General features: G+C 36.3%; 1 protein-coding gene across 1 annotated transcript in view; it reads right to left on the minus strand.

Annotated features, from left to right (window-relative positions):
• Positions 1 to 27366, minus strand: part of MAGI3 (membrane associated guanylate kinase, WW and PDZ domain containing 3) — an 84860-nt gene that overhangs the window by 32397 nt on the left and 25097 nt on the right. The window contains exons 2-8 of the mRNA XM_026077239.1: positions 11634 to 11750; positions 9055 to 9174; positions 7542 to 7751; positions 6044 to 6218; positions 4895 to 4974; positions 2668 to 2725; positions 1027 to 1121 (exon numbers count right to left, since the gene is read on the minus strand). Of these exons, the coding sequence (XP_025933024.1) occupies positions 1027 to 1121; positions 2668 to 2725; positions 4895 to 4974; positions 6044 to 6218; positions 7542 to 7751; positions 9055 to 9174; positions 11634 to 11750 (855 nt within the window). The remainder of the gene's footprint in view (positions 1 to 1026; positions 1122 to 2667; positions 2726 to 4894; positions 4975 to 6043; positions 6219 to 7541; positions 7752 to 9054; positions 9175 to 11633; positions 11751 to 27366) is intronic.

Raw genomic sequence — 27366 nt, forward strand, 5'->3', positions numbered from 1 at the left:
AAGAGTTTGGCCCCATCCTCTTTACACCCTCTCTTCAGATACTTATACACATTGATAAGATCCCCCCTCAGTCTTCCCTTCTCCAGGCTGAACAGGCCCAGCTCTCTCAGCCTTTCCTCATATGACAGATGCTCCAGTGCCTTCATCATCTTAGTAGCCCGCTGGACTCACTCCAGTAGCTCCACATCTCTCTTGTTTTGGGGAGCCCAGAACTGGACACAGTACTCCAGATGTGGCCTCACCAGGGCTGAGTAGAGGGGGAGCATTACGTCCCTCAACCTGCTGATAATGTTGTTCCTAATGCAACCCAGGATACCATTGGCCTTCTTGGCCACAAGGGCGCATTGCTGGCTCATGGTCAACTTGTTGCGCACCAGGACTTCCAGGTCCTTCTCTGCTGAGCTGCTTTCCAGCAGGTCAGCCCCCAACCTGTCCTGGTGCATGGGGTTATTCCTCCCTAGGTGCAGGACCCTGCACTTCCCTTTGTTGAACTTCATGAGGTTCCTCTCTGCCCATCTCTCCAGCCTGTCAAGGTGTCTCTGAATGGCAGCGCAGCCCTCTGGTGTGTCAGCCACTCCTCCCAGTTTTGTATCATCAGCAAACTTGCTGAGGGTGCGCTCTGTCCCTTCATCCAGGTCATTGATGGATAGGTTGAACAATACTGGACGCAGATCACATCAACAAATAAAAGCTGACAAAATGATTACCACATAGTGAGCCACCTAGTCTGAAAAAATACATAATGTGACTTCAGGCTGCACAATTATGTATTAAAAATTCTTGAAATATGAAAACAATTAAGTGGATTTTTCCAACTTAACTTTTGCAGTCATTATACATATTGCTTTAGGCAAAAAAAAAATTCATCATTTTAATCATCAGAACAAACACTAACTAGAATATTTAGAACTACTAGCAAAAAAGCCAGACTTATTTGAACTGATACTCACCAAAACCTTCAATTTCCAAGCTATTTTTCATTGTTTACCTATAGATATCAGTAACAAAGAACATATTAAGTGATACCTGATTTTGAAGGGCCAACATCAGTCTGTCCTAGCTGTTTTTTTCTTTTGGCTTCCAACACTGGGTTTTCAAACTGAGTTTTCTGGTTAATATGACTGTAAAAACACAAGAGAGAGCAGTCTTTCATAATAAAGCATTCTGCCTTTTTCAGAGGAAAGACAACCGCAAAGATACACCTACAATACTGTTTTTCATTATCTCAGATTAATACTCCAGAGAAATGAAGACTGAAGTATCATAATAAACATTGAAAGCATTTTTTTTTTCCTATCATCAATTTGATTTACTTTAAAAGACAATGCAATTTTACTTTCTGGAAGCTGTCTAAATGTAGCAACGAATGTTGGCCTGAAATTTTAATGTTTCATAATGCAAAGAGGAGAAACTGCTTGGAATTTTTTTTAAGCAACATTTACGATTTAACTTTATTTTAACAGAGTGCAGTACAATGACTGAAGGATTCCATTTATCCTCAAATTATAAAAACCATCCAAGTTCAAGAGCTTCTTGATATATACAGGACTTTTTATCCTTAGGTGGGTTAAACACAAGCTCAACTCCCCATATAAAAATCAAACAGAAGAGGACTACATGAACATTAACAGTTCTGTAAAAGTCTCTATATAAATACATGCAATCTCAGCACTGGATCAGCCGTCCCCTTGTTTAAGCTGTAAATTAAATTCTTAAGATGAGAAGCTTCAGAACCTAGATTCTTGGAAGCACACTTACACATGCTTACATTACTTATTTCTGCTTGAAGTACTGATCTAGAAGGAAACTATGCAGTTTTGCTCTGGTTTGTATTTTATAGGACGTTTCCAAGATACTCTCTCTTATGTTGTTCATTCTTGATTTCTATAATTGCCTTTGAAGTGACAGAATAAACTGCATTGTTAGGTAGGGTATACCTTAATTCCACTCTGCAAATTTTTAAAAGGCTGTAACAGGGAGGAAAAAAAAGGCAGGGAAACCTGCTTTTTCTCTTGATGCCAACTATGTGTTGCCTTCATCCTCCCATGATGTTCATAAAATCAGCCTTTATCTTTTCACTACTAAGTGCTAGAGTTTAACAAAGCTAAAAATCAGTAAGTTTGACAGAATTTAAATGCCTGTATTGGCTCTGCAAAGCCAAAGTTTACTAGCTTGTTCTCTGAAGCTATAATTTTCAGCTCTGCTAATTTTCTTCTCCATGGTTTAAGACAGATTTCATCTACCATGACTTGAAGAAGGTTGAGAAAAGCTGCTGCAGCAGTTTAGCAGTTATTTAGTTGTGATGGCTCTTTGGAGACAGCAATGAGGTGCAAGTTACTCTTGCTCTTTTACATTTAACAGGAGCCACTCTTAAATCAGGCAACCCCATTTTTAATAGAGCTGAGAAAAATGAAATCATCTTATTCACATTAACTAATTACTGTGATTACTACTTGCTTTTCATCCCCATAAGATGGGGACTCAAACAACTCAGTAGGGTCACACCATGGGTATCTTCCCACATACCAGTGCTTCAGAACTGGGCACCATGTATTCACTGTCTCTAGAAGTATTTATACTGAGTATGTTTAGTACTTATATTGCATTACAATCTATACATATCAACTGCTTCATTATTTTCTGCTAAAGTTAACAGTTACCACTTACTCAACATAGTATGTTCCATATTGAGGGTCTTCTATCTTTTCCCATCCATAAGGGAGCTCTGCAATCAGAAAAAACAAAATTCTCCATTACAGTGGGAAACTATCTGCAAATATCAGAGTTCTTATGAAATAATGAGAGATTACAGACTCATGAAAAAAATGGAGAAAACACAGGTCTTCTTTCTTTCTTTCTTTCATTTGTTTGAGGCTGGTCTTTCTAAACAAAAGACTGTTAGCCTGTTGCAGGGAATCTGGAGCCCTCAGCCTCTAGCTCTTTGTTCTACTAGATGAGGAAACTTATATTTAATGAAATGACACCACTTTAAACATATAATAAACAAGGTACAAACTAATCTGTGTACAGAGGAAAAACATATAAAGGGGGGAGAAAAATATATTATTTAAAACTAATCTAATTATCAATCATCAGTTTGATTTGATAGTTGTTGATTCTTTTAACTATACGATATGAATACAATCACACTGCCTGTGTCCCCAAATACAGCACAAAAAAAGAGCTATAAATACCTCACTATATCACATCCCAAACTTGAAAAACCACGTGTCTCCATTCCTCTTTTACTTGAATTTAAGACCATCTGGTAGGACTAATGCCACTTTATTCATTCTCTCAATAACATCAGCATATTTCACTGCATTCTGACAACATTTCAGCTTTCAGTCAACTCAAAAAGCCTTCAGTCAGAAATATAACAGGCATAAGTGATTAATAAGAAGACAGCCCCCATCATGGCAGGCTATTTTAATGTGTGATTGTTCTGATGTTTATAATATAGTGCAGACATCCCAAAACTAGCTAGTACTTGTTTAGCTCTGGCAGCATCAAATTCAGCACTAGCATGTCCTGCTGAGAAGACTAAATGCAGTTCCGTGCAGCCGCTGTTTGACTGCTCTCACAGCCCAGAGCAAGCTAGTTTATAGTGACTAGTACTCAGACTATCTTTTAGAAATCCCTAAATTAGGGGTCTAAGGTAAAAAAGCTACATGTGAAATAAAACTAAATGCTATAAAAAAACCCAAACATTTAAACTGATTGCAGATTTCAGAAAGCTTTTTGTGACAAATTCACATTCTAGTACGATGGTGCCCAGAAGCAGATCATTATTGACTGAAGGTGATAAGCAGTTAACACAGAGGTCCAGTTATTCTAGTTTTACTGTCCTGGTTACTTTGACCATGGAAATTTAAATATTAGAATAATAGATACAATACAGTTAGGTAGCTAGACATTTTGAAGGATAAAGTTTCTACATAATCTTGTTTGAGGCTGCTCTAAGTTTGAAGGTAAGAGCAATTTTCCTAGCATATAACAGCATGTTACCAATTATTAATATCAGCATCACTCCACATAATTTGACAAGAGACCCAGTGGGACTATTCATTTAAATGTTGTTCATTTGGATATCCTGCATTTCTCTATTTAAAGTGCTCTTTTTATCCTTTGATGAGCTGTACATATGTTTAATAAGCAGCAGTACGAGGCAGTTGCTCCAGCTGGCTTCATTATGAATACATGATTGTTAGGCTGTGCAATTTAGAAAGATGATAGGCCATTCTGAGTCTGCCTCAGCTTTTGTAACGTCAGATGTTTGCAGGAGACGGAGCTATTTGTTACTCTTTTTTAGCTGACTAAATTGCATGACTATGTAGGAAATGGTTTCAGGAATTGCCTGTAGGTCAATCAGGAACATTCTGACTAGGAACCTGACCTGTAAGTAAGGGGATGAAGATTTGAAGGGAGTCAGATTGCTCCCTTTACTTACATAATCATGTATTATGTCGCATGCATTATGTATTATGCCATATCTTCTTTCATTATTTGTATATTCCAGTACTTATGGACTTTTCCCTACTGCTGTATCCCACCCACATAACAATTACCAGTGAGATCTTCACTAATATATCCAGCTTTCTCCTTAGCAATTATATTGATTAGAACAAAATATGTCATTCTCTTCTCAGGAATGTAGATATAGCCACAATTCAATCAAATTCCTCCACTCCTGGAAAAATACATTATGGTCTTTTCCAGTCTTTGATAACCTATTATTACCACCAAATTATGGACACTCAGCACTATACTCTGTTCACTCTAGTCATGTGCTTTAGGAAGAAGTTCTCATCTCAGCATTAATGCATCTTATCCAGCTGTGATGAACTCAGACACTTATCAGTCACAGGTGACAACTGAATTCTGAACATCTCACCTCCATCTTCACAATCTTCAGGAGCTTTGGCTTTCTTACAGAGCCGAGGATCAAGCCACGTGGTTGTCTTGGTGTTATGACTGTGGAGCAAAACACAGGCCATTAAAAGAAGAGAATTCCCTCCGACTGAGGAAACTTTATTGTACTTTAGCTTCTAAATATTTCCTACCACGGGCAAACTGTAGCCTTTAGACAATTTAACCTCTATTTGCACCTCAGCCACATCACAAAATGCTAAAAAGGCAACCATGATGCTCAAAAATATCAGCACACTGGAGACTCTCTAGCACACATGTGAAGAGAAACGTTAGAGGTATAAACACTCTCCCCTGCCCCAAAAAGGATTTGTGGGAATATCAGCTGTTTCTACCTGAAAGGAAAAAAATTTTTAGCTTCTACTTATGCTTAACCCTCAGTAGGATTTTTTTTTCACCTTAGAATTCATAAAAGAGGCTATTCCACATTTGCACATATGAACTGCTTTCCTATCTTGGGTTTTAAACTGTGGTATTTATATTTTTAAGCAAGCATTCCAAGCCAAAGAGCACACGAAAAGAAGAGAGAATGAGCAAGTTCTCATATTTCAAAGAAATTTCACACAGTAAAAGTTTATATGATGTTATACCTTACCAAGCAATATCCACCCAACTTTGTATTTTGTGAGATAACACACTCTAAACAAACTGACTTTGCACATAGAATCATAATGCTTTCCTGCACCATGGATTCAAAAAAAACTATCAAAAATACCTTACTAGCCGTATTTACATGGATTATACAGATAACAGCACGCAAGAAAACATAATATTGAAGTCCTCCTGTACAGTATCTAAGAACCATCAATAAAGAATAGTAAGAGCTGCTTAGATGAAAACACAGTGAAGAGGTCTGAAACCTGTGTTATCCCTGAAATTACTCATCTTCTTGGAGACATACTAGTAAAATAGCTGCTCTACGGAAATTAAATCAGGCACATAGGATAAATGAGAAACAAAACATCAGGAATATATGAAATTTCATACAAATATCAGAATAAGAACAAATAAAAGAGGGTATAACAACAGCAGACATCTTCCTAGACTGCAGATCCTCTGCACTTGTTACTTCAGAAACATATATTAACTCTTCAAGATACGTCAGTCTACTCACTCTATGAAGTAGATCATGCCAGTGTCTGTGTAGGCCATCTCCCAGTTCTTGGGTAGAGGTTCCAGAGTTTCGTCCCTTGACAAATAATTTCTGAAATCCATGGAGCTGCTTGTTTGGTTGTAACTGGGAACAGGTTTCATCCAGTCAGAAGAATCTGAATGTTTTTCTTTGTTTTCTGCAGTTGTTCAGGGAAAGTGTTACTATTTGTCAGATGTTTGTGCTGTTTCTCATTAAGAACCACCCTCTTATTCTGGCTATGAGTGAAAGTCAAACATACCCCTTTATTTGATGTGCATTTTTCTACTTTTTTTGTTTTTAAACTACGAACTTTTAAAAGCTAACAGGAACACTGAATTCTGTTTTTCCCTTGCCAAACAGAATAAACTGTGTTATTTGTCTGAGCCTGGGCTGCAAAATCAACACTGCCAGAAATCCAAGTTGACTACTTCACTGCACTTCCTACATAGAGAACAGTGTTTGTAATACGATTGGAAAAATCCCACTAGCAGTCCTCAAAGCACCAGAATCAAAATGTGGAAAAGACTCAAACTGCCAGTAAAACAAACACCATCTCCACCCCTCTGCAAGCAACAATAACAAAAGGCTCCAAAAAAAACATTGCAGAAAACTTTAAACGCAAACCGTAGCCGTTTAGAGGGTACGCTCAGTGTCCTCAATCACATGATGATATTTGTGACATTAACATAACCACCAGCCAGGCCACCAGGTCACTTTGCACCATGGTGCTGTCAGCCCTGAAGCCCAAGATTAGGTCCAGTCAGACCAATATAAGCCTTTATTAAATACTCATACATAGGATCATCTGCAAATGTAACATGACGGTTTCTCTTCACCATCAGTTCTTCCCCCTCCCTTGAGATGGATAACAATGACAGCAAAAAGAAATGGACATCAGGCCAATCTTTGAAACATCCTACTGGACACTGGTCCAGTCTCAATTCACTGTGCTTTATTTCCCTGCAGTTACACCCCTGCATACACCACTGCGGTTAGTTTCAGGTTTCTGATAGTTCACTTAACCAAAATAATCTGAAAATTCTTTAGTAAGAGTTAGTGTTGTCCCTTAAATTAATTGCTTCATTAAAATCTCCTGCACACAAATTCAGTTATCTTATCAAAATTAAATGATAAAATTTACAAGGTATGAATTATACTCTGCAAAGGGATTCCATTACTTGCAGAGTGGATAAATTTTTCCTTCCTCTTCATGTAATTGGCTGATACCCAGCAATACATGTTCTCTATTGAACAGTGCATTTTATGATGCAATTGCACATCTGGCTGGGAGAACAGCTGTTTCTTTTTAAACATGATTTCAAAATAGAGTAAAAACACATTCAAAATCCTGTCTGAACAGAAAATCATCTTCAAACTTCACCAAAATTAAGGGAGCAGTTCAAGCAAGCACGAATGCTATTTGTATACTTTTTATTCATTCATAAAATACTTCAGGGAATTTCTCCCCTTGTCAACCAACCTATCCCTCCACTGCCATTAACTGCTTCCTTTTCCTCCTCTTCCTCTTCTTCAGGGAGAGAACTGTCCATCCTTTGCATTTTGCTGACTGATGTGGTTCTTTTCCTCTGTGATTCAGTATCAAAATCATTGTCAAAAAGAACTTGATCCACTGGATCAGGCTGAAAGGGACTGGGCTCAGCTGGAGGCTTTGGAGTACCATAGAAATTACCTGACCAGGAGATAAAAATCAAATAATTAAAAGCATGCATAGCTGCTGAAACTGCTCGCAGTTGTAGTGAACATTTTATTGTCTATGTAATGTGTTAGTGAAATAGCTGAACTGTAATTTAACTTTTTAAAGAAGATATCAGCGTCATCAAATACAATCAGTGCTCAAGAATTATCTATTCCTACAATATATTTTTTCTAATGTTGACATTGTACATCAGAAAATAATGGGCTTGATTCAAAATTTCTATCCTGCCACAGGTTTCCAAAGAAAAAGACTGATTTGTTATTTTGACTTGTATTTACTAATGCTCCAGAAAGAGACTTAGAGAACAGTCTGAGAGAAGCAAAACAGTGAAAATCAATTGCTTCTATTTTATTGTACAACATGCACTGATTATCTGGAATAACATGCAGCAATAGAAACACACTAAAGCCAAAAAGCAAATTGATTTTGTGCAGAAATACAAAATATCTATTTACATAAACACAACTACAAATAATTGATTTAAAAACTATAGTCCTACATTATCAGCTGACAATACACTTGCCAAACAAAGCTGTTGATATCATTTGATCTCAAAATGATTTATATCTGAGAAAAATTAGCAGATTTTTACTTCAATGTTTTAATCTAAATCACAAAGATTAGAAACCATCCATTGTTTTCTGGAAAAGAATTTGGGCAACTGACTACTCTCTTCTGACTGCTCATATGATTTTTAATAGGGAGTTCACTGTGGAGCAAGAGAGCTTCCCAAAATTCCTGCTTGGTCAACATTTGATGGCTAGATTTTGTTCTGACCATAAAAAACAACAAACAAAAAACCCTTCTGAAAATATCACTAAAGGCTAAGCTCAAAGCGATAAAATCCAGATAAATGGGAGCTAAGAAAAAAGAAGTGCTAGTTTAGTCTAAATTTCCTTAGGAGGTTAGGAGATTTCCAGAGACAGAGTAAAACAGTAGACTATTTCCAGAGACCATAAACAAATATTTTCAGAATGCTTCTTCAAAAACACAATATGCAAAATAATCAGATAGTGTAAGACTGGTTGGCAGGACTGCTCATGATTTAGTGGCAGAAGTGACAAAGAGCCCAAATAAAGCTTCAACACAAGACCGCTACTTCTCTTCACAGATGCTCCAACTACAACACAGATGTAATATTGCTTCTCTACTACTGTAATAATCATCAATGGATAGGAAAACTGGCACCTCCTGGGTACATGGAGCTACCCTTAGACAAAGATATTGGACATGAGTCCTAGATGTATTCCCATTCTAATAAATGTGATCAACATACCATCATATGTTCCACTTTCCAGCAAGGCTCCACTTTCTTCCAGTGCTTTGAACTGCTCAACAGGAATGAAATTATAGTCTACCCCAGGAACCTCCCCATCTCTGGGAGCCCTCGTAGTGCCTGAAAAGACAGAGAAAACACAAGATACTTAAATGCTGCCTGTTTATCAAATGCTGCCTGTAAAATTCAGTAAAAACAATACGTTTGAAGCTTTATGCAATGATGGTGTCGTTCCAGGAAGATAAGAGAACACTGGCAAGCAAGCAAACAGTAATGTATAAAAACTAGGGCAATAAACTACGTAAGAATAACAGTTACAGTATCAAGGGGGGGAGGAGAAAAAAAAGCAGGATGAGGTGGCAATGAGAGAGATCTTTTTCATATATTTTGTGAACCAAAAACTTATTCAGTGGAAGCCGGTGATGACCTGGACAAGACAACGCTAGTTCACGATTCTGGGGAACTGTTTAACAGCTATAGTATTTTAGCACACTTGCATGGGTGCTTTATCTTTCTGCTGTTTTTTGAGCACCCATACCAATTCAGTAATTTGCAATGAAGTCAGCGTGACTACACACATTTGATTTTTGGGTCACCAAATCCATAACTAGGTACAGAAACTATTTCTTAACCTCACAGTCCAGAGTGTAATTCATCTATACTCCAAATCCTGGCTATGGATAAGCTTTTTTCTGAAGGAAAAAACCCACCAGCTGTCATAAAGCAAAACTTCAAAGCAACCAGTAAATTGCTGTGTCAATGCAGAAGTTCTCAAAGTGGTTAAGTCTATGAATAAGGGTCTCCCATAGTTATAATAGCTTAATTAAAGCTCTCCTAGAAAGGACTTCACTAATTCAGTATTGCTTATAACCTAATAGACACGTGTTAATTTTTTCAGGGAGCAGCCTGAACAAGAAGAACTGTTAGTAAGTAAACTGCATTTCAATATCATCTTTTAAGAAAGCCACAAACTCCTGGGCATGCTCAATATTATAATGATGCTAAATTGAGGATGAAATTCCTGTAGTTACAAAAATGTCAGCTGACAAGCTGTTCCAAATTTGTTGTTCAATGAATATTTAAACACAATACGTAATGAGCCTTTTTAATCAGTAAACCTCTGAAACAAAGTAAAGGATGATTTTATGATAATTAAGAAAAGGAATGGCACAGAAGGGCAAAAAGCAAAGACAGGATGTTTGGTAGCTGTCAGTGCCCTTTACCTTGAAAGGGGCTTTCTATAAACTGAAAGAAATGTTTTTATCTAAGCAAACAGTTTGAGATGTTTTTAGAACTACAATTACCCCATCAGAACAGCCCAACCACCCAGTAGAGTAAGCAAAACCCCTTATACTATACACCCATAACAATGGAAAATTCCATCTAATTTCATATTTAATTAAAAAAAAAAGTGGGTGTACTTTAGATAGCATGTTCAGAGTTGTCCTAGCTCAATCATTTAGTAAGCACCATCTACAAACCACACACATAATTCACCATCCCCAGAAGGTTGTTCATTTCACTGGAAGTTTCCCCTTAGCCTGTCTGTAAAGTAGATAGTAAATTTTCTCACATGGGAGGTGCACAAAATGCTTTAAGGATGTCTGGTGATTAAATAGAAGAATGATCTTAAGCACACCTGCTCCAATGAACAATTTAGAGTGAGCAAAGTCTAAAATCCCTAACAGTCTGATACTGATAGGCTCTCAGTGCGAAAGGTTTCAAACATCTTTGTAAGAGCCTTTGAAGCTGATCAGTGATGAGTGACCGAAAAAAAAAGACTGACAAAACGATTTTTCATTCTCAGAAGCAGTAACCTTTAGGTACCTAGTTAAAGGAGAGTTAACAGCTGCCTTGGCTGGACTGAGAGATGCTAATAGATGCTCAGAGTAGAAGGGCTGGCATAACAGATGAGACAGGTCCATCCAGAATCTCTGACTAATTAATTCCTGTTGTGACACTTACGTTTGTCCATACCCTGCTCCTCCTCTTCCTGGGCCACAGATTCAGTCTCCCTCTTGCCGCTGCCAGCTCCTACTTTTTTGTCAGGATTAATCAGCAACAGTTCCCTTCTATCTTCTGTCATTGCAGCAGTTGGGTCTCCTTTTTTGTATATAATCCCTTCTGCACCTCCCCCTTCCAGCTGTGCTACTCTGTCTAGCTCTATGTGACAGCCTGGGGGATCTTAATCTCCTCTTTGTGCAAAAAACAATACATTGACCAAAATCATGATGTGTTCACTCCGCTTAATCATGCTGAGGAAGATTTATTTCCCATGGTGGCTATGGATATTCTAACATCAGTAGTAAATTACAAACTTCCAATGAGTTAAACACGGATATTGTGAATGTACTGAAATACTCTGAGCTTCAAATTCTTAAGTTTTTGCTGTTTTGTCAGACCATATCGGTAGTAACTTTTGATTGCAATATGAGACTATTCTGACAAAGCTGTTTGCAGAAATTTCTACTGAAAAGGTAAAAATATAAACCAGATTAAGAAAGAAAGAATTTAAAGCTCTTGAATTATGTGATGTTTAGCACAAACAGACCAAATGAGGCTGACCTTTACATACTTACATGGAATGGTTCTCAAATAGAGATTGTCTCTGATCACTTGCTGTAGTTTATGGTCTACTGAGCCTTTCTGGAACTGAAGGCTCAAGTAGTGACGCAAATCTTTGTTGATGACTTTTCCTAAAACAAACAAACAAACAAGGAAATAAAACAAAAGTTGTGCAGGTGGAATTCCTGTGGTAAAGAATTCATTCTTTCATTCTAATGGTAAAATTTTAATACTTTAAAAATAGCAATATGGAGGCAAAAGTGTTTTTAACCACCTTACATATATATGTTAAAATCTAGTTAAGGTAAGGGAAAACATTTTGACATCGATCAAGTTTCCTACCATAATTATGAAAAAACAGATGGAGTTAGTAAATTACAAAGAGCTTCTAGTTACAGAGCATTAACAGTTCTCAACTCTCTTTGTGAAAATTGATGATATAGGACAAAATCAGTATAATAGTACAAGACTGAATAATAATACAGTGCATGGTCTAGTAAGCAAACAGGCAGCAAAGCTAAATTGTGTTACAGAGTATAACCTTATCTTACTGGTTTTGTAACTGCTTCATACGTAGATTGCAAAGAAAATCTCTAAAATTTAGATATCTGACTACAAAGATGGTCATTGATTTATGAATTCACCACAAAAAAGGTACTTTTTGCTTAACTATGATCTTAAATCCAGACATTTTGTTTCAAATTCTGTTCAGATGCTTTTTCCCCCTTGAGTGTTTTGTTATGCAAGCTTTTACCCAACATCAGATTTGTGATCCTAATTTCTAAAATACTCAGTTTGCTTGTGCAGGGATAAATTGGATATATAACATTTAACTACAAGTCTAAATACAGATCTGTAAATTTTTCTTGTTCAACAGGCTTATAGATTTTTTTCTACAGTAGGAGATAAATTATTGCCTGTAAACAGGGTTCTGTACGAGTTATACCATATTTATATAGCTCCCAAAGTACATACCCACTGCTTCATTATTGTAGAACACTATTGCACAAAGCATTAAAATGCAAGTGATCCAATCTTGATAAACTTAAGTGAACACTTTACAAGACTTTTATTGAACCGTTTTAAAAGGAAATATATGAAAATGTACTACTAATACACTTATTCTATTAAAAGAAAAATCAGCAGGGAGGTCCTATCTTCCAGTAAGGAAAGGGATTGCGCAACCAAATACACTAGTGCTACACTGAATTACTGTGACAATCAATTTGTAGCTTCAAATATCAAAATGTTCACGAGTGTATTCTCTTTTGCACCCACATAGTCATCTTTTTGCAATAAAACAAGCCAAATCATTAGCTATGTTTAGAATTTAATCAAGCTATTCCTTTCTCTGTAGGGTTTTTCTTACAAAGATGTCTACAGTAGCTAATGAAAAAAAAAAAATATCAACATACATAGTGCTAAGCCTGGCAAAAATCAAAAGCCATTCACACAAGCTGTTTTGTAGAGACAACTATAGTTTAATAAGGTGAACAGAGCAATAAAAAGTGATTTTATGCATAATTAACAACCAATCTCAGTATCCTCCAAGACAGACAGTGACAATATTCCTGAAGTGTTCTGAAATGAATAAATAGCTAAAACACAAAATCTATTACCAAATTAAATGTCTCCACAGATAGAACATTGCTTCAAAATATACATGACATACAGTAATACTTCCTATTCCATTTACACCTATCAATTAGGCACCTGAACTCAATCTTCTGTAACATTGGAGTCTACATTCTTGATCTTATAAGAAGAAAGTATTTTCTATTTTAAAAACACTGCATTATAGAAGAGTTCTTTACAATTATTCCTGTGCAATACTTCTGTCAGGTATCATTAGCAAATCTGTCATATCACTAGATAACCATTGCTCCTTCAGCATACAAATAACTGAGCTCTTTTACTACTTCTTCGTCCTTCTGACAGAAGGGTACAAAACAATCTTTTGTACCCTGTCATCTTCCCAGAAAGCACATTAAATAGGGTTCAGTGACCTTGATAAATTTAAGTTACATACTTTAGCAGAACACTCAGGGCTTTAGGGAGAAAGACTTTTAGTCTTTGTCTTTAAAAAACAATATAGGAGATGGCCAACAGCACGCTTATGCTGGTGTATCACAACAAACTGACTCAAAATTGTAACAGACAACAGATCATTTTAAGTTAAGTCAGCAACAGGTTACGAAGCATCCAGCACAATGATAACTTGCCTTATTTTTGAAATCAGAGAACTGGAAGAGCTCTTTCTTCGTTATCTAACATATCTAACATGATTCTCCAAAGTATTTTCTCTGAAGTATGTCACACATACAGTGCTTAAACACTGGTCCTGAGCTCCAAATGAAGTCCATTTTTTTTACCTTCATTCAATGCTTCCAACTATTAAAAAAAATTACTTTCAGAAACATAAAAAGGATTCTACAGTATTAAGAGGGTACCAAAGTATAAACCTCAGCAATAATAGAAATGATAAAGTAATTCCCACTAATGTGGGTGGGGTGAGTAGCATATCCTCTATCCTCCCATACTTCTCCCCAAACATGAAACTCAAAACAACTTTCTAGTACTCTCCTGGGTTGAACATTCTTTGCCATTACGACAGCAAGCCCTGAACTGAATTCCCTGTTTTGCCATCACGAGCTGTTCTTTATAAAGCTTTGGATTTGCTTCCTGCAGCATAATGAGCAAAATATGTCATAGAAAATGAAAACAAATGGTGTAATCTCTAGCAAGAAAAAATATTTTCCATTTGTTACTACAAATCGCTTTATTGCTTGTAGACAAGATAGTTTCTCAATATTAAAAAAATGTTTTAGCACTCAAATGGTCCATCCATCTCTGTCAAAACCAGATCTATACCATCTCACTTTAACAATACAAGCATATTTCACTTAGGCAGATGAATATGGTTGTTAACTAAGTTCACACTGCTGCACGTAGGAAAAACTTGGCAAGAAGTAAAAATCTGTAATAGACATAGAATTAAAGAGATCTTACTTATTCACTGATCTTCCTCACGTTTTAAAACTTAAAAGCTCACAAAGACAACCTTGTTGCAACAAATACAATGCTATTTAAAAAAACATTTTCAATAAATATCAACTCAGTCAAAAAAAAGTAAAACCAAAGCTGTTACTAAGAATATGTTGACAGTAAAGGATTAATCTTAACACTAAAAACCTTAAAGATTGGACTGCATTCTGAGACCAAAAAGACTAAACTGAAGATTGAAAGGACTGCCTGGGGAAAACTGAAGAAAGTCAAACAAAATACTAGGCAGAGAAAAAATGACAGAAAGTCACCTAGAGAATGAGATGAATTAGAAAGCAGAAAAATAAAGTAATAGTAAAGATGCTTTAGGCAACCTCTAGATCTTGTTCTTACGTAAAAACCAGTTATTTCTCCCTTGCAGAACTGAACATGCTTCTTTACACAGGCTTTTAGGAAGACCTCATGTATCAGACTCTCGGAAATGACCTTATTCAGGGTTTCTGTTTGTTCTCCTGCTGAACTGTCCCTTAAGGATGACACATGAAACACTGGAACCAGTCAAGATGAATAATGTACTTTATATCATTCAGATTCTCCAAGATGAATAGGCACAAGTTTCTTGTTTTCTGATTTAATTTAAATTAAGCACAAAAGGCACTATTTAAATGAGGATACACACACTGCTGTTCAGTAAGGAAAACTAAGACTTGAGTCTTTGAGACAAGTCTTTTGAGACTTGAGTCTACAGCAAAATAAATTACTGTGAAGCACAGTTACAAGTTTGAGTGACAGAAATGTGAAGAAACAGGCACCAGTGTACTTATTTCCTTTTAACTTTCAGGTATTGCAGTTGCCCAAGTCTGTTACTAGAATTCAATACAAAAAAGTCCATTTCTAAAGAGCAATGTTGGTAAAACACCAACGCTGAAAGTTCAGCAATTTGTGGTGTGTCATCCAAGTATTCAAATACTTTTTAAGAGACTCATTCAACCTGTAAAGGATTTTATGTTACTGCCCAACAGTGTCACAGCAAAACAATTTCACAAGTACTTGATGATAATGCTGCTAAGACATGGAACATTTGGCAGATATTTCCCCCCAAATCCCTTTGAAGACCATATCAAAACTCTCCATCTGATTTTGGCACACATTTCCTTTCAGACAGACACAGGTGACAACCCCCTAAAGGTATGATACATCTTATTTGCCACAATATGTTGGTAGCTATATTCTAAAGTTTCCATGTCAACAACCCTTAGAGACAGTGACATCTATAGGCTAATGGCAGCTGCGACAATGATGGGAGACTGAATGACTGCATATTTTTCTTTCAAACTTTTCCAAAAATGCCTTACGGTTGACTAGAAAAGCACTTTTTCAAAGTTGCAGTTTAGTAAAAGAGTGTTCATTTCCTATCAAATGTGATCACTTTTATTTTCATTATTAGGTCTTCTTGTACTTTCACCATAGCATTTAACACACAAAATCATTTTAAGGGAACAGATGCAAAAAGAAATTGCATTCCCTCATTCTTTGCATAAATTAAAAAAAAAAAATCCTATCCACAATTCTTGGTATGCTTTACTAATGAATTAAAGGGTAATAAAGAAAAAAAAAGAGATCAATGCAAGCACTACTGAGGTTAAAATATTTGTTCAACTTCCAAAGCAAATACATTACAAACAAAACACATAAAACATCCTCATTTCACAAGTATTCTATAGTACAAAACAAATCCTAGGCAAATCACTGCTGGAGTTCAAAAATGTATGCTCAAAGAGTAGCTAGCCAGCAGGCTGATACTTCCAGAGAGCGCCACACAAAAGTTGTCTTCTCCAGTAAGTCTATTCCTGCTAAAGAAAAAATACTAGTCTTCCTTCCCCTGAATATATGTGGTAGCACAAACAAGGAGAATTGGGCCATCTGTACAGAAGGCATGTCTATTAAAGAGTTAAGAGCCTCTCTTACTGTGCATGTTTCAGATTTAGAGACATTGACACATCATTAAAATCCTAGTTGAGGTTTATGGTTCAGTATCATATATTACATATATTTTCAGTCCTTGGAAAATAAGGTATCTCTGGAAACACACAGTGCCACATTGTCTCATTGCCACCTCCATTATTCTAAATATAGAAGGGGATCTTCTTCCAGTAACAGCAGAAATACTCCAATAGGGGAAGGATACTGAAATTATTCCAAGCTTTTATAAGGCTTGTCATCTCATCACTGCACACTCATTCCAATTTATCAACTGGGCCATAGTATCTTCTTCAGTGCTGATTCAAAGCTAATGTATAATTTTGCAAGTCATAACTTAAGCATTACTTAGGACGTGACAGGAAGCTGCATTCATAAGCAGTTCACTCCTTAAGAGCCAGTGTTACCATACTAAAAGTACTCAGAAGGGCACGAAACCTAGATTTGTAAATGTCAGGCTGAAGCAGGCATTTTTACTGACATAACTGAATTAGGAATGTCAGCTTAACAACGTGTGGAAAATGGTATGTGAAAAGCCAAAAAGATCATTACCACGTACACGGCAGTAGCGCCTGCAGGCCTTGGTCTGGGAAAGCACCATGCTGTACGGGTGCTATCTAAACACACGATAAGCCAGTTTGCCTCGACCTGGTCCCAGCCAAACTGAAACAGGTAGAGACCAATGCTCTCCCCAAACACCAGCACCTTCCCCAGACGTCCTCACCGTTCTCCATGCAGGCAGTGCCTTGGCTGGTGGCCTCCCTATCTCAGTCCTCTGCTCGGTCCAGAGAACTGGATTCAGATGAGGAAAGAGCATGTGTTCAGTGGGAAGGTGGAGGCAGATGGGAGGAGGAGGAAGATGCAGAGGAGGAAGGGCAGGGTGAAGCCTGTGCAGAGGAAACATGACCTCTGCAGTCCTAGTTGGCAGCTCCATCTATTCCCCTGCCTACACCCACACATGATGGCAAAAGGCCAGCTGTTTCGTTTCCGCATCTTATTCCCGCAAGGTAAAGCTGCAGCAGAAACTTAATTCCCTTCATTCCATTTCTGACAAATACAAGTTTATTTTATTTTCTGGTGGGTACAAGAGCACTTCACACAGCTGCATCACACCGGGAACTGTCTACCAGTTAGTCCTATTTCATGACTTGAAAATCCAATGGTTTGCAGACAGACAGACCTCGGTCTGTTAGCTCACCAGTAGACTCATGTCTATCAGCAATGGATGGGACTGAATCAGTGTATATACATCATCACATGTGTTAAGCTACAATTTCAACAGTCAGTTTAAAGTAAAAGCAGTTTGCAACTGCGTTTTGCTGCCACCTCCTGGAGTAGCTGGTGGTTCTGAAGTGAGGGATTTGGTTTTCATTGGTTTCAAAGGTGGCCAAAAAAACCCCCAAACCCAATAAATTTTATAGGTGACACCATCTTTCTGCTTTGATTTGCTGCTGTATGTAGTGAAAATCTACAATAAGAGAAAGATAACATAATATCACATCCAGAGAAACATTCATCACTGTATTTACAACAGCTAATGATAATGAAACCTAATTTCAGACACTGAACACCAAAGAATTTGTTACAACGGCTGCAGACACAGAATGAATCTAAGTAAAAAAAAGTGGTTTATAAACACATAATGAGCCATAATTCCAATTTAGCCACGCTAGTGAAGTACAGCATCAGCCCAACAGAGCTTATTTATTTATAATTTTCTGTAGGTTAGACTTTTGTAAAGCTACCAGATTGTGCTAAGTGTATTTTAAAAGCTAGTAATGGTTTAAAAGATAAAAGAAAACAAACAAGCATTTTTTTTAAGACCAAACTTTAGAAAAGAATCAAACATGAAAGCTAACAACAAACTATGCAGATCTACATACTGATTTTGAATTTGATTTCAAATCCCCAATTTCACATCATCCACTAATCCTCATCTTAAATTGCCCCAGCCCTCTTTGTCCCTAGATTAATCTCAAGCAGTAGGGTCTAAGTTTTTTTGTTTTTTTTTTTTTAAGATGAAAGCGAAGAAAAAGAATGAAAAAAATGCAGTTTAGATACCTTTACCTAATTTTAATTTTGTTTTCTCAATAGGAACAAAGTTGATGAGACAAATTTAAACACAAAATCAGAATTCCATATGGTTCAAGGTTACACTAGGCTTTGTAATATGTTACATGAGCAATGATTCCACACAACAACAACAAAAAAAAAAAAGCTTACATATGAAAATTCCATGTAAGACACATTAAGGGCTAGCAGAACAGCTAAATGGCTTTGCTTAAAAGCAGCTAACTAAAATAGGAATTTATCTAGGCTTATCAAGTGGAAAACATTTACTACTTAATTATAACTAGGTTATTACACATGAAGTAAGATTAACTTTGACTTAACTAAGCAAGGCCATTTAAAGAAACATTCAGCTACACAAAACAGATGTATTGCATTAGGAAACCAAAGTTATAATTAGTGTGCAAGGCATTAACTTCACAATATTCATCAGCAATTACTCATAGATTACAATTTAACATGAGTTACAGAATTGAATGTATGCATTCACTTAGTAAAATAAATCCTTCCTAAAAAAACATGCAAGAGAATCACACTACTCCCAGAATAAGCAAAACAAAAAATAGAAAAGGCTCATTTTTTGTTTTGTATGGAAAACAAAACAGTAACAGTAGCCTTTTAGTATTTATACAACAATGTTGCACATCTAGCAAACACACAGCTACATTTCCAGTATAACAAGAAACATGTGGGAGGTTCAAATTATTTCAATTATACAAGAAATGGAAGGCAGAATTTTGAGAATGTTCTGACCTAGTCAGCAGGTGAAATTTTGCTCAGATTGTGGGGTAGAAAGATAGACGGATTAGTGTGGAAAAGTGATCTTTTCTGTTGTGGAAAAAGAGGGGCAAGCAGAGATGGGACTGCAGCATTTTATGCTGCATATGCATTAATGCTGCATATTTACAGCCTTACTTAGCTCACAAGCAGTTTGCAGCCCAGTGCTACAGACCATGTTAATGGTTCTATGGACATAACTCCATTTGACACCCTCCCCCATGCCTGTTTAAGGTAACTCAAAACGAATACGTGAATCTAAAGTTTGGACTCTGCCCATTATGAAAAGAGAAGTCTATTTGTAAAATTTAGGCCTTTGTACAAGTTGATGACCAAAGTTTGGGACAGAGATCAGTTTGGAAACAGACATGGAAAGTACGTCCTGGTCCAGTTAGGAGCTGATCTCCAGTCTAGGTTTTATTCAATCTGTTTTATTCAGCAGGTTACAACTGCTTCTTAAAGGTGCGTTCAAATTCACTGTCAGGTACAGCATTGTTTTTTAAGAGACAATACTAAGAAAATCATGCTCAGTTCACAAAACTTAATAAACCTCCATGCTATCTGGCAATTACAGGCAGCTTTGGAGTTACATAGCTACAAAGAAGTTCAGAAGACTAAAAGCAGGTAATCGTCTCATGAATGCGACAGGTACACTTCTGCTTATGTTTGCCTTTTAATGAGATTCAAACAGGAGGAGGTCCACACTTCTGCTCAGAAAGTCTAAATTAATCAAGTCTTTTGATTACCAGATCTTACATCAGTAACAGCTAATCATTTATTAATTCAGCTGAATTTCTCCAAACAGCCATAGCGGCATTTTACATCTCTGACATGCAGGCTATTTTGTTGAGATAACATAAGGGTACCTTTGCTGTATCACTGTTAGGTAGCTACATTTGTCCTAAAACAAATCTATCACAAGACAAATTTTCCCCTACGCAATGAACAGAACAAGGTAAAAAGAAAAAAAAAAGAAAAAAGAAACTTGGTTTTATAGAACAAACTAGAGACATGGGAGAAAGGCTAACCAAATACATTAAAAGCTTATTTTTGTATTTGAAATGCAAATGATTTATTTTACAAATACAAAATCAAAAAAACTTAGATTATTAAACAAGGCCATGAAAAAAAAAAGAGCAAAAAGACATTTTAATCTGTTCTGGCCACACTGACAGTCCTTTAACCTCCTCCCTCAACACAAGGTTATTTGTAGACCTTTGGGTTTAGAGTAGATAAACAGATGTCAAGAACCAAACTCCTCTGAAATTACCGCCACTGTTATCAGCAGAGGGAGAATCAAAGAATGACTTGAGAAAGCTACTTACTGAAGAAAAGTCCTGAGAACGAGAAGCTGAGGATCACAGAAAAAAGTGAAACAGACTTTTTGGGAATAGGGACAGGTATCCAAGCAGGTATCAAGATTCAGAAAAATGCTGTAAGATATTTTTAAAATAGGAGATCTTAAAAAAGCTTTCAAATGTTCATTAAGATTAGCAGTATCCCTAAAGCCTGCAAGGCTATGTGAATTTCTCTGTATTAAACATTTGCAGAGAATACATTATTTGACTGAAGACTAGAGAGCAAAGATACTTTTATTTAACCATATGATACTTAACAAGCTGTCTGACTATCTCCAAAAAAGGAACCTGAGACAACATGAAACTCAGTGAACTGGAGCCTGGCAAAAGTTTAGAATTAGCTGCATCAGTATCACAGAAAGAGCAGACACAACCCACATTTAGGCGATAAAGAACGTAGTTGGATGAGTAAAGAGGCAGGGGAATACAGGGAAAGAATGAGAGAACAGAGAGGGATAGAGAAGTGGTTTCACATGACATCCACAAGCAAGTCCTAGGCCCTATGTGCCAAAAATCCAATCAGTTCTGAAACTTATTGCAGCACCCCGAAAAAATCATGTTATAACAAAACAAACAAAAAGGATTTGAGAGATTAACAAAACTTTCAGACAAACGACAATTAGAGAATATTCCTTTAAACTTTTCTTCCTTTTCAAATGAGGACTTAGAACCTCTGCCTAATGTTGGCCTTTTAATGAAGGCTTAGCTTTTGTACACAATCTTTCCTAGCACAACTCAGCCTTCTGAATACTTTGAGGTAACTGGCATTTGTTTGCTTTGTTTTACCATACTTTTTAATTGTATTACATGAAGATATTTCGGAAACACTAGCCATATGAAAATCATTACCCTCTTGCATACCAGTGTTTTAAGGAGGAACATATTCAAGGCAGCAGTGTATAAAACCACAAGTTTTCCCCTAGAAAAATACTTATACCATAATACTTGCAAAATCCCATTACACTCCTTGGAACTCTTAAGGGAGCCTTAATTCTTTCATATGACAAATTACAGATTATCAATACATGATCTGAATTTTCAATAAAATATCTATTGCCTTTTTCCATTATTAGAATTACCTTCCCCCACATAGTATATCAAGTTATCATACTGTGCTGCCTATTTTCCAGGAGGCTGCCTGCAGCCAAACAATACCAGTCACAAAACGTGAACTCAAGGTGTCAGTCTCACAACCTTATTTAAATGGAGGCATTATTAAAACAAGGCAATCTAGGATTTAAAAAAAAAAAAAGGGAACGTGAATGAGGCTTTTTTTGTCAGATTTTTAGAACAGGACTTCTGGGACAAACTACTCAAAGGCTGCTGTATGAATGCCTCTCGCCTTTTCTTTCTCTTTTCTCACCAGGAACCGGACAAATTATACAAAAACATTCCAGAGTCTTAAAACAAACTGGAGCAAGGGACTCAATCTCTAAGCTTAAGAGAACAATGCTTGTTCAAATGATCAATGTACTAAACAAGAAGTTAAAACATTAAATAAATAACTATTAAAGAAATACAACCACTTGGGCTCTGAAAGTAACGAGCTACTTATCAGCCTGAAGTACGCTTGGTATTCTTCACAGGAACACACGGTTATCACTACTATTTCACAATTCTTTTGTTTTTAGAACAGAACCTTTTCCTTCTGACACCTTCACAGAAAATGCCCTTTTATGGCATGCACACATGGAAACTCTTATCTACCAACCACTAGCGTTCATCACTGAGACTCCACGTTGTGATTTAATGCCTTACCCTTTCCTTCTCCCAGAAAGCAGACAGATGTGCTGCTTTGGAGCTCAATGCACTCACCAGCTGTAGCTCTTGTCGCCGGTGGTCTGCACAAAGAAATTTGCTGCTGACTAACCAAATGAGCCAAGGCATATCTAGATGATGACTGTGATCCTGAAAGTATAGTAAAGACCAATGACCACTACACATTAACTTTTAAAGTGGCTGTCAAATGCTGGGACAGAACATATGAAAACATAAGTAGAATAAACCGAAGCCAAAGAGTCAGGCAGCAAGGAAATGGCTGAGGAGTAAAGAAAAAAACCAGCAACTGTCTGATACTTCAAATCAGAAGCAAATAAAGCCTGCTTCAGAGCCCTGCTGAAAAACCATTCAGCTCCAGGTCAGGCAAAAGAGCTATTTACTCATAGGATGGCAGCACATGCCACATATGGAAAAGTTGCCTGGCATGAGAGGGAACAGGAGTCAGAGCCTATGAAAGTTGCACAGATACAGATGAAGCTTGCTGAAAAGATAGGGGAACTGGCCTCTGGACTTCTCTGTACTAGAAATACTAAGGTGAAGAATTCACATATGAGGCTCCCATTTTTATAAACTCTCCCTGAAATGCTTTATACTTTAGGTGCAAAATAGTTTGATTTGAAAGGGGCATTTCTATTAATATCTCACTGTCACAGACCTCCACAGAGATGCATTTTCAGGATCCAACTCTAGTTATATCAACTTATGCAATCACAGGTTACAACCAGGTGCCTAACCTTTTATATTTTTAGTCTGAAAGTAAACTGATTTCTTAAGTTTACTCCAGCAAAGGCAAGAAAACCAAGTTCTAATGCTTTTGCAGGTATAAGTAGCAAAATCCCAACAACACACAATAATAACAGAATTTGTGAAAGTTAAAAAATACCTTTACTAAAAATGAAAAATGAACTCTAACAGATTCCCCATCATTCTCACCTTGAAGAGAACAGACCTCCTTCTGAAAAGTGTCTCAAACTAAAATAAGACATCTGCATGCAAGAAGTGCTTGGCAAATCTAAATTGTGGTATACAGGGGTTTAGACTAGACTACAAGGGTTGCTGCTAGCTTTAAGTCTCTATTAAATTTTACACCCAGCAAAGACTGATTTAAAAAAAAATCTAACTATATAATTAGTCTTTTTCTCCTACAAAATATCAAGTGAATGACTAATGGAACCCATGTTTGTAAAACAACTTATATAAAAAACATTCTACTTTTAGAAGACTTGTCATCTTCTTTGCTGAGAATAAGGAGAATAAATACATCATCTCAGCCTAATTTCAAATGGTAGCTAATAAAAAACCCGTTTAATAGCCCTAAATGCAACTTTTTTTTTTTTTCTAAACTTGGACCTTTACATTTGTTCCACTAATTCTACATTATCAAGAGAGTTCTTTCCAAGAAAAATTGTTGTGCTTTTAGGGTGAGAAAGGTGCATCATTTTTCCCTCTGATCTGTAAATGTGTGTGAATTAAAGTAAGAAAACCTTAATCTAAAATTAGAACACAAACCCACCAAGGATTTTATAAAATACTACTTTTAAAATAAAACATTTCCACAAAGAGCATAAAATTCAAAAACTAAAAAACAAGATAAGGGTGAAATGCACCGATTCTACATCACAGAAAAAGTTGTAAATTAAAACCAACTGCATTTGGAAACCCATATGTAGGAAAACCACAGATAAGGGCTCTACTGAACTCAAAAACAAGCAAACACTCTGCAACAAATACTGTTACAACTGCAAGACTATCTTCCATTAGAGTCCAGGACAATTTTGTGAAGAGACATTTATATTTTTATGCAAATAAAGTACATCGATTTAGTGGGGTTAACATGAAACAAATAAGCATGTAAAAAGCCTCAAAATAATATCTATTAGTACACTGAGAGTTGATGAGAAATAAGAGTAGCTAGTGGTGGACAGTAGAATTAACTCATTATTTTCCTAATGTATGCTACTTGTTCTCTTGTGTATCTCACTAAAGCCATAGAGATTCTCAGTCTATACATGATTTCTGTGAAATGACAGCAGACATCATTTTAAGTTTAGTGTATGTAATGCATCGGTAGCAAGAAAGCTTGCATGGCCTAACATCTTTCCTGCCTACAGTCTCAAGGATTTTTAAAATGAAAATCATTTGAGTGAAGCAGTTCAAGCTTCTAGTTGCCAGCTTCAAGTATACTAGCATCAGATATAATAATATATTGCACATACACAAAAATCCATTAAACATGGAAATACAGTCAGGAAAGTTATGAATGGATAGGATTTTTTCTAATAACACCAAGTATTTTAATGTAGCCATTATTAAATAGAATAATGGCAAAGCACAAAGAACTATACAGCTGTTTCTGATATAAGATCAGACACCGAAGGACATATGAGTAGAACTCAAACTATTAAAATAATGAATGAGTTTCAAATAAAACACAAACATAACCATTTCCTTCAACTTAACAGTGGGGAATAAAAGTGCAACAGAACTTTCCACAGGAAAATAGCTTGACCTTTTATATTATATATGGAGACTTTTCTTTCCTCTCTTTGATTTGGTATTTTCTTGAGAAGAAGAAAAAAAAAGCACCAAACACATTGATGATCAGTAGAGCCTATGTTTAAAGCATAATAATTAGCAGCATAGAATATAATTTAATCAGAACTATCATCCTAGATTATGAAGCCTATATGGTGACATTACAAATAGGCTCTAAACAAGCTGATGTTAAAAGTGTGTGCTTACAAAAATCTACAGGGCCAAAACAACAATTAGAGTTTGCAATATGCAAACATGCTCTAAAATTTAATAATACAAGACTGTTTCAACAATATTGCTGACAATATTTTATTAAGGCTTCCTAATTATGCACTCAATCTCTTGCTGAGTTTTAATCAGTGTGTAATTGACTATACCTACAGAGGCTCTCTGACATGAGTAATACTTGTCATTATTACACTCGTACTGTAAAGTCAAATACAGACATGGAACTATGAAATCAGAATCCTCTGTAGCTGCTATAGGTTATAATAATACATAATACATTTAGTCTGCTCTTAACTGAGCAGATACAGAACCAGAACACTCCAAGACAAAGATAAGCAACCCTTTTGCTAAATGCAAAACTTCAAAAGTCTCTGTAGAAGACAAATTATTTTTAAAAAATGAAATTTTTAGTGAAAAAGATGATGTCTGCAGGAATTGTAAGCTAGTTGAAAAACTGAACTATGAGCAATAAAACTGTTGCAGGCATAAAAAAAATCTAGTAATCCACAGTTCAGCTATAGTAGATATTTAGCTTATCACACCAGAAAAACACACAACACAGGTTATATAGATTTACATAGCCTAATATTAAAATTCACTTAACAAAGGGGGGGGGTCTCTATCTATTTTTTCTAGTGGCTAGAACACAGGTTTTCCATCTTATATTTGCCCATTTTATCCCAGAAGAGTTACTAAGACACAATAGTCAGAGCTGATTTTCCTCAGTGCAACCGTGGCTTGTTTTTGAGCAATCTTCCATTCATTCCCTAAAGTTTATGTGCGGCATTAGTATATTCACTTCACAAAAAAATGGTTTATTGAGACTGCAAGCTAACTGATTTGCTCTAGAAGGCAAAATTAACATGGCAGAATTGAACAAAATGTATTTGATTCCCCAAAGTCTGTTCTAATATTAATGCCTTTAATGATTGCCTTTGATAATCTGCAACTAATGTGTGAATTCAATATTACCATATACTTAATGAGTACTGTTTAAATGGACCATCCTAGTAAGGGATTACAAGAGGGCACATTTACAAGTTAACCTATTTTACTGTATGTCAAAAATTGTCCATTCTTGTGTTTTCCCTAACATAGCATCACATTTCACAAACTGATACACATATAACATAGCATTCTTTATTGCTTAAGCAGCATGAAGTTCTATAGAATGACACATTTCAGTCATATCCCCAAAGAAAAATGCCCTTGCAGCTGTTCTCTGAGTAAGATAAATGATTTAATCTGCTTGGACCGTGCCATTATTCTCAGGCAGAAGGGTACATGTTCACATGCCAAGACTTTTTCTTTATAACGTTCTGATTAGAATAGAACTTATTCAAATAATATACAGGTTTATTTTTAGCCAACTTTCCATAGGAAGCAAACATGCAATCACACTGTGTATAATTTCTAGGCCCATTAACCTATTTCAGCCTTGAGTTTGACAGGGTAGGAGTTTGACAAATATACTATACTCCTATTCTCACGAAACACAGATCAACCCTCTTAAGTTACTAACCAACATAGGCAAGAGAAAAAGCTTACTGTAAAATAAGTCATCTAGCTAAGTTCATGAGTGAAAGTCCAAGGTCTTTCATTACTGAATCCCTAAATATAGTTTTTCAAAGACACAACAGCAAACTTTCAAATGTCAGATCCATTTCAAACATCTCAGCATCACACTGAATGTTTTAAAATATAGCTATTTTCTTAACAGTAGAAGTTCATTTCCAAATGTTAGCTCATGCTGAAAGGCAATCAGTAAGCTTTTTTGGGCAAACAGTTGGGCTAGAGGTTTGCTCTTTTACCACAAAAAAACTACATGCACAGTTCAGCTTTGCATGCTGGAATTACACTGACCAAGAAAAATGAAAGAGCCATCATGAACTGCAGCCAAAAGTAAACATTTATCATTCTCAAATTTCTCTGCCTACCATTTCCACTTGCTTCTCACCACTCACTAACCATAGTGGAGCAGAACCATTTATACAGTTCCTTCAAAAAGCCAGGGATA

Source organism: Apteryx rowi, unplaced genomic scaffold (assembly GCF_003343035.1).
Source record: "Apteryx rowi isolate R43461 unplaced genomic scaffold, aptRow1 scaffold_45, whole genome shotgun sequence".
In the NCBI taxonomy this organism is placed as follows: Eukaryota; Metazoa; Chordata; class Aves; order Apterygiformes; family Apterygidae; genus Apteryx; species Apteryx rowi.